We start from the raw sequence: 8,434 nt of genomic DNA on the forward strand, positions 1-8,434 counted from the left end.
GGGAGTATGGCTTTCTCTGTGAGTTGTGGGACTGGCTGCAGAGCTTGTGCCCAAGGTCTGCTCAAAACTAACCCAGACAGACCGGAAGGAACCAGAGTCACTGGGCTGGTAGAGTTCCTGTGTGCCTGGTCCCACTGGTCCCAGTTACTCCCAGTGTTGGGACAGATGTTGGTTCCTGCTTACCTCTGTCTGATCCTGGGTATGTCAGAGCGCCTGGGAGTGAAGCTTCCTCTGGGTGTTGAGGGACTGGCTGCAGAGCTTGAGCCCCCAGATCTCGTTATAGATGGCTGCGAGACAGCATGTGGTTGTTGGGAATTGAACTCCAGACCTCTGGAAGAGGTTCTAACTGCTACACCATCTTTCCAGCCCTTCTGTTCAGCTGTTGCAGGGGCACAAGCGAATGTTTCTCCCATTCTTCCCCAGCTTTCTATCTAGAGTTTTAGCACTGATTAATGATTCCAGCCTGAATAAATTATCACTGTGGTGCTTGCCAAATGGCAACTTTCTATGCCTTTACTTTTCTTCTTCTTCTTGGGATAGTCTTCACTATGTAGCCCAGAGTGGCCTTAAGCTAGCAGTCCCCTGCCTCAGCCTCCAAAGTGTACAGCCACACACGGTTCCTTTTCCTCTCCATTTTGAGCTGACAATTTGTTTAGAAAAAAAGTCCATTTCCTTATCTATCATGTATTTGTCTCATCTTCTCTGTGTTTCGTAAGCTTTGAGCCTGCACCCATGCCTCCAGCAGCCTCCTGGCTCCTTATGGGGCCCCCTTCTTCCCATGGATCATACCGTGTCTTTGCGCATGCTTCCCTGATGAGGACTGTCTGCTTGGCCCTGACCACATCAGCTGCAGCTGCCTCAATGTTGTCTCTGCCTGAATATTAAAGTTCCTGGTTTATACTTTTCTAGAACCAGATTTCTCCTACCTGGAGGCCTTGGCTCCTTATCAGCCACTGGCCATGAAGTGCATCTACTGCCCAATTGACACTCGACTGAATTTCATCCAGGTGTCAAAGCTACTTAAAGAAGTACAGGTAAACAAAGAACTGGCCTGGGTCTACAGTCGCTGTTTTCTCTGTGGGCCAGGGTCTGAATGTGGCTCTTTGTGGGCTAAGTCTACATAGCCATGCTCTGAAGATGCCTGTCTTCAGTTCTGTAGGATGCTGCCTGTTGCCCTTCAAACTTCATGAAATTATCATTGAAAAATTGAAATTATTCATTGAAAAAGTTCCACCTCTAAAGAAATGAAAAGGGAGGGAAAGAAGGCATGAACAGGTTCTTTTTGGTGAGGACCTGTGTGGCCACAGGAAAGCATGTAGATGCCCTTCCCCTCCAAGCCACTCACTGTGCCTAAATCTGAGTTGAGTTACATGGTAGGTTCATGGTTGTTCCATTTTGCATTTTCTGCAAGCAAAGGAAAAGTAATTCAAGTAAAGTGGGGGTTTCTGCACTGAGTGCAGGAGATGAACCAAAGCAATGTAGAAAGTGGAGGTGAGGGAACAATTAGAGCTGACAAGGAAGATAGCCGAGACCCTGTGAGAGGAAGGGTCTGCTGCCCTGAGCGAAAGTGTCTGCTGAGGGACACTTTCTCCTTCGCCCAGTCATTTGCGGGTCGGTGTACTTGCTTCCTTCCACCTCCTAGCTTGAGCTCTTTCATCCTCCTCACAGACTGCCATCATGATGATATCCATATATAGAAAGGATAGGGCAGGGTGACAAGAAACAGGAAGCTAAAAAACCCCCAGAGAGGCAAGGGAGATTGATGCTGGAGCTCCAATGTGTCACTTCAGGTGAACAGCGTGCCCTGTGTGCTCGTCCACATGCAGAGGGAATGGCTAGGGGCTGTGTTCTTTTCGTCACTAAGCAACATCAAGTCCAAGTCCCTAAGCCAGCTTCACACCCCTCTGTCACATGCTAATTTTAGATATCAGAGGCTGTCTGGTGCCCACTTCTAGTGAATGACTAGAGGACGCTCAGGCTGAGTCAGGGGACAGAGCTGTCAGATGCTTAGCCAGGTCAGGAAAAACACGAGGCCCTGAAAGTACTAGCGCGAAAGAACAAGCTTATTAGATCTAACCAGGCCTAGCCACTGGAAACCTTCATTCACAGGATTTGTGACTTAATCCAAACTCTCAGGGCAGGGGCAATTCACTGACCTGTGGATTTCCAGCATTACCGTTCAGCTGGGTGGTATTTGTACAAATAGTTTCGTCTCTAATTCACTGTCACACTCAGGTAGGCATGTGGCCTGCCAGTTTCCACTGATCTGAGAATAGCCAAAGATATACCAAACCCAGAATACTGGGCTAACACAAAGCCGAAATTCTTGCTCATTAGTCAGGGGCTTGTATCCTAGGAAGACTGCAGCCAAGGAGCTGAGCTCAGCTTAGGGAGTAGACACAGTGGATATTACCACAGAAGTTACTTAGATGGAGTGAAAAATGAAAACAGAGAGGTAGCAGGCCCTTCCCTCAACTGCCTAGGTTCCTTGAGCATACTAGTCCCCTCTTGGGTTAGCAGCTTGGAGAGAATGTGCCCTAGCGGCCTGATTGTGGGCTTGAGCCTCCAGGATGCTCCAATAGGGGTCGGGAAGAAGCCTGGGGCTGCTGCTCTGCACCCAGTGCCTGCCCTTTTCTACGACCTCCTTGTCACATTGCTCCTCAGCCCCTGCACGTGGTCTGTCCTGAGCAGTACACCCAGCCACCCCCAGCCCAGTCCCACAGGATGGACCTCATGATCGACTGCCAGCCACCAGCCATGTCCTATCGGCGGGCTGAGGTCCTCGCCCTGCCCTTCAAACGACGCTATGAAAAAATTGAAATCATGCCAGAGGTGAGCTGCTGCCCTTTTACCCTTAAAAGCCTGCTTTCCACCAGAGTGCCCTCAGAGACTGGGTCAGTCTCGCAAAACAGAAGGAAAGAGCACAGACCCTCAGGGCAGTTATGTTATGCTCATTATGTTAGCCTTCACTGGTGTGGCCCTGCAGGTGACATCCTGAGTCTCCACCATGGAGAATGCTAGTGCCCTCTGAGGGTTTCTCATCCTTCCTGGAATTGTGTATGAGAAAGGAGAAATGTAAACTTAGTTGTATCCATGTCGTGTAAAGGTTCTGTCTAAAAGTCCAAATGGCTTGCATTCTAAGTGCTATCTTGAGTTCTGTCACAAGAAAATGTAAAAGGCACATTGTACAAATGATGCCACAGCCAAGAAGTGCTGTACATAGGTGACTCCATTAGGGAAGAGAACGAGTAAGAAGGAGTGACTGTAGAGCAATGGGGGTGCTGTCCAGGGGCCTCCAGCTCATGGGTTCCTCTGTGTCTATTAGAACTTCAAACATCTTTGATTTGAATAAATGGCTCCACGGTGTGAGGTTTTCCAGGTTTCTCTTCGGGATGCTCTGCTCCCTCCTCTGTCCACCACCATCCTTTCAGCTTCTGAGTACTTTCTCCAGGTGCTGCTGCATGTGGGGCCAAGGCTGTCGTGTAAGACAGTGTAGGACAGGATTGGTGTCACTTGACCACAGACCTGGAAAGTGTGTGTGGGAGATGAAAGAGTTAAAATCTGCTGCAGTTAGAGGAAGCCCCTCTCCCCAGACTACAGCCTCTTTAATCTAGTCTTCCAGGAAGGGGGATTTACAAACAGCTCTCAGTCCTTAGGCCTGTTCTCATAGAAGATGGACCTCCTGGTTCTATTCTATGAGGCATTGGGGAGTGTTGACCTAGGCTGCATGAGTGTGGGGCTCTGGACTGCCTCCCATGGAGCCAGAGGTGTTGCTACCCAGGGAATCTCTCACCAGCTTGGTCCCCAGAATGCCATCCTCAGGCCCGCTATGCCAGCCTGAACTGTGAAGAGAACAGTCACTTATGTGGCAGACTGTGAACAGGGTGGAGGTGAAGGATGTGACCTGGCACAGTCAGGTGTTAGGTAACTGCCACAGTGTAGGATTCCTCACCCCCCTCCCACGCTTTTACTTCATGGGGCAGCCCTCACATCTCATTTGTTGATGTTTAAATGCTATAAGCTGCTGCTACCCAATTGGCATTGAATAGCAATGCTTATGGAATGGCATCTTGCATTTAGGTTTATTTTTAAATGAAGGCAGCCTGGCTTGGTGGAAAGCTGTACATCTGAGGACAGCACATAGCCAGGCCTGAGCACCAGGACCCCACAGCTCCGTGCTCACTGCAGTGTGTGTACTGTGGCTGCACAGGTCACAGTAGGAGGCACTTGTCCTGCCATTGACAGACACCAAATTGCTGGGGATCAAAAACAAAACAAACATGTAGTCCATTTGCAGTGGCCACCTAGAGAAGGTACAGGGTTAACAAGAAAGAGTGAAGGAATCTGAACCTGGTGTGTGTGCTGAGGAATCTGGTAGGTTCTGAGAGGACTTCAGAGACTGTCTGGAGCCCGTGAGTGATGTCAGGAAGTGGAAGCATTCAGGGGCATGCACCCAGCAGACGTTGCGATGTCCAGCACACACCATCTTGCAGCTGCCCTGATGATCCCTGCTGCAGGGAGCACCCCAGGAGCCACCATGCAAAGCACTTTGATGATGCCAGGGCACTGACCCAGCCAATGGTCTACCCCCTTCTTTCTTTTCTTTTCTCCTTGCATCACTGTGGTAGACAGGAGACTTGTGGAGTGTATACCTGATTCATGCACTGAGTTATCTGGTCATTTTAGACTACAACAGTGTAAGTAAAACCCAAGAACAATATAATGGCCATCCTTGGAGGCCTTTGCCACTAGGGCAGAGAATGCTAAGAGCTCAGTGCTGTGTCCCACTAGGCCCCTGGCCACTCTCCACCCCAGGATTCCTCCTCCCCTCAGAGGGAGCCTGTGTGAAACCCTGCATTTCACTTTCAGCTGGCAGACTCCCTGGTGCCCATGGAGGTCAAGCCTGGCATCTCCTTGGCGACTGTCTCGGCTGTGCTGCACACTAAGGATAACAAACATGTGCTTCAGGTACCCAGGGCATGTAGGAGGCTGGGTGTGGACCCCAGAAACCCCTTTCCTTAGGAAAGTTCTGCCCATCCAACCAGCTCCCAATATATCCTAGTCAGACACTGCAGCTTAGGTTGGGTGAGACTTGTGTGTGCTTGAAACAAAGAAAGCACTTGATACAAATTCTTAGCCGCTTCTTCCTCTGGCCACATGCCTCAAAGAAACCACATAAGCTATCCCGAGTACTTTCCTGCTCCCCAGCTCTTGAAGTAGCAGCATTACCCCCCTTGTCGTGGGCACGTTCCTTGTCAGCCCCCATACCTGAGCAGTGCAGGGTGAGACTGAGAGCTGCAGACAGCACCCATCTCTTATGATGCCTGAAATACAAGCACAGCACAGAGGCAGGAAGGTAGGAAGCCTGGCACATGGACGAGCAGCACTCACCCCAGAAGCATGCCTCCCTAGCTGTGCCGAGTTGCTGGTGTGCCCCTGTAGAGCACTTAGAGCACTAGGCACTCTGTGCTTGCTGCCATGCACTATCCAGGCTGATCCTCACAGAGCCCTGGGGTCCAGGAGTCCTCAGACCTCCTAATGCTTTTCTACCACTACCTGGTAGCATGGCCGTGGTTTACCTGCCAGACACTGCAGCATGCATGGCTGTGACTGCCAGTGACTGTTAGAAGAGATTTCATTGGCAAGTAGTGGAATCCCTGGAAATGCAAACCTGGTTCCTGCTGTAAGGCAGATATGATCCCAAGCATATGGTTGCATTAACTCAGGTGGAACCCAGCTGCTGAGCCTGGTTCTCACGCCGGGCCAGCAGGTCATGGCCACTGAGTCAGTGAAGAGGTGCTCACTGAGAGCCATGCCTTCCCTCTGCCCTAGCCCCCTCCCAAGCCCACCCAGCCCACCAGCAGTAAGAAGAGGAAGCGGGTGAGCGAGGACGTTCCTGACTGCAAAGTGCTGAAGCCTCTGCTGAGCGGGTCCATCCCAGTAGAACAGTTTGTGCAGACCCTGGAAAAGGTGAGCTGGTGGCCTGCTCTGGCCCCAAAGGTGTGCGAGGATGTTACAGAACAAGGAGAGGCTCAAAATGGACTAAGCCAAAGAACATCTTCCTTCCCAGGCTGTGCCTCACCCCCAGCCCTGCCCTTCAGTCACCAGCTAGGGAGTAGCAGGCATGGTGGCACAGTACAGGCTGCCTGTCCTCTCTGGAGCCAGGCTGCCCACAGGAAAAGCACCACTGGATGGGAGGGCTAGCATACTGACCAGGAAAGTCAGTGATTCAGTCAGAAAGAAGACATTGTGCTTTCTCAGTGGCTGTCTACCTCGTGGGCCCCAATGGCTGCTTCCTTCAAAGGAGAGATTTTTTGTGTGTGTATTAGGGGTGTTTTGCCTGCATATTTATCTGTGTACCTGTGTATGCCTGGTGCCCATGGTGGCCAGAAGAGGAGGTCAGATTCCCCTGAAATGAGTTACAAACAGTTACGGCTGCCAATTAAGTGCTAGGACTCAAAGCATGGACCTCTGGAAGAGCAGGCAGTGCTCCAGCGCCTAAAAGAAAGACTTCTTGACTGCATTGGAGCGGGGAGGGTGCAGATAGCACTACCTTAAAGAGCTTCATACTTTTGTCTTTGTCACAGGATTGTGACAGTTAATGTTTCCACAGTATCACCCTTACTAGGAAGAGGAGGATGGGTTGTGATGGCAGGGGTGGCTAAGCTATAATAACCATACTGGCTCAGCTGCTGACTTCTTTCACGTTTCAAAATCAAGGCTTCCCGTTTCAGGCTTGGGGTTGTTTTTTTGTTTTTTGTTTTGTTTTGCTTTGTTTTGTTTGGGGGGGTTTTGTTTGTTTGTTTTGTTTTTTTCTCTATGTAGCTCTGGCTGTCCTGGAACTCACTCTGTAGACCAGGCTGACCTCGAACTAAGAAATCCTCCTGCCTCTGCCTCCCAAGTGCTGGGATCAAAGGCGTGTGCCACCACTGCCCGGCATAGGCTTGGTTTTCTTTATCTTTTGATTTTCCCAAAATGCTCTTGCGATCTTCCCACCGTCCTGTACAAGTAAAGAACCACGGTTCCCTTGAGGCTTTACGGGCTCTTGATGAGAGCCAGGAGTTTCAAGTTTTACTTTTTTTAATTATTATTTCTCATAATAACTTGCTTTTCCACAGTGACCTTACCTTTTTCTCCTGCTTAGCCCTCCCTGTCTCACCCCCTTTCCAAGGCCGGGTAGGTGTCCTGCAGCCAAGAACAGGCAGTCCCTGCCTCAGGCTCTTTACTTGTGTGTCATCCAGGAGACTTTAACTTAGCAGTAGTTCTCGGTTTTTAAGGAGATCCTATAATTATCAGTAAAGGTGGCTGGGGAGATTCTGCCAGAGTCCTTGTTAGCGGTACCCTGCTGCGAGGAGTGGTGCCTTCCCTGGGGCTCAGAACTGCCGAGACCAAAAGTAGGCAGGTGCCAGGGTCAACAACCTAGGACCCCGAGAACCTGAGCATCTGGGTGTGCTCACGTCCCTCAGGAAGGGCAGAGGAATCAGCTGTTTTCCTGAGAGCTTTTTGTGTTTGGGGCCTTTCATAAATATGAACCTCTTAGTTGGATTCTCGCTCCGATGTCGAAAAAGCTGTGCTGAGTGTGAACGCCAGTGTGGAGTGCCCAGGCAGGCCTTGCTCTCAGAGGCACCGTCCTTCTCTTTTCTCTTGGAACAGCATGGCTTCAGTGACATTAAGGTGGAAGACACAGCCAAGGGCCATATTGTCCTGCTGCAGGAAGCCGAGACACTCATCCAGATTGAAGAAGACTCGACTCATATCATCTGTGACAATGACGAGACGCTGAGGGTACGATTGCGGGACCTCGTCCTCAGGTTCCTGCAGAAGTTCTGAGTGGGGCATCTGTGAAATCCTAGGCCCTTCACCCAGAGACAGTCTGGTGGTGTCCTCTGACTCCCAGAGAGGAGAGTGTCTCCAGCCAGGATCTGCCAGTGGGACTTCCTTGGACTGCTGTTCCCAAGAACTTTTAGAGCCCTGTTCTTTTCAGTTCTGGGCTCCTGAGCAGCTCTGAGTGACAGCATGACAGACATCCTTTCCTAAGGGAAGTGAAAAAAAAGGCCTGGCCTGTGTTTTCAGGGCTCACAGGGGGTAACGCTCGGACTTAGCCACCTACAGTGCTGCACCTAATAAAGGTCAGTCCCAAAATTAGAAAGCAAACCTATCTCACTCTGTTCTGTGGCCCATTGTGCTAAAAATAAACATTATTTTTATAGAAATGCCCAGTTCTATTGAACTACAGTCTAAATAATGATTTAGTATCTGGGGGGAAGTCTGCATTTACACCCAGCAGTGAAAACAGCACAGCATATCTGTCGCACCTCTGCCCTAATCACTAACCAGCCCTGTCTACAGAAATGCAGATGCATCCAGTGCTGGAAGGCGATCCTCTGACACACAGCAAGTGATGCCCCCCCCCCCCCGGGCTCGTAAGACCCTG

The 8,434-nt window shown here is 50.4% G+C and overlaps 1 protein-coding gene across 3 annotated transcripts in view; it reads left to right on the top strand.

Moving 5' to 3' along the window:
* Ints9 (integrator complex subunit 9) overlaps positions 1-8,213 on the top strand; it is a 91,494-nt gene extending 83,281 nt beyond the window's left edge. For 2 of the 3 annotated variants that reach the window (XM_031362712.1, XM_031362714.1), the window contains 5 exons: positions 910-1,034; positions 2,665-2,832; positions 4,870-4,968; positions 5,833-5,970; positions 7,654-8,213. In XM_031362712.1, the coding sequence (XP_031218572.1) occupies positions 910-1,034; positions 2,665-2,832; positions 4,870-4,968; positions 5,833-5,970; positions 7,654-7,830 (707 nt within the window). In that variant the 3' untranslated portion in view covers positions 7,831-8,213. The remainder of the gene's footprint in view (positions 1-909; positions 1,035-2,664; positions 2,833-4,869; positions 4,969-5,832; positions 5,971-7,653) is intronic. The other variant, XM_031362713.1, reaches the window with a different exon arrangement.
* The last annotated feature ends 221 nt before the right edge of the window (positions 8,214-8,434 follow it).

The sequence above is a fragment of the Mastomys coucha genome, unplaced genomic scaffold (assembly GCF_008632895.1).
Source record: "Mastomys coucha isolate ucsf_1 unplaced genomic scaffold, UCSF_Mcou_1 pScaffold9, whole genome shotgun sequence".
In the NCBI taxonomy this organism is placed as follows: domain Eukaryota; kingdom Metazoa; phylum Chordata; class Mammalia; order Rodentia; family Muridae; genus Mastomys; species Mastomys coucha.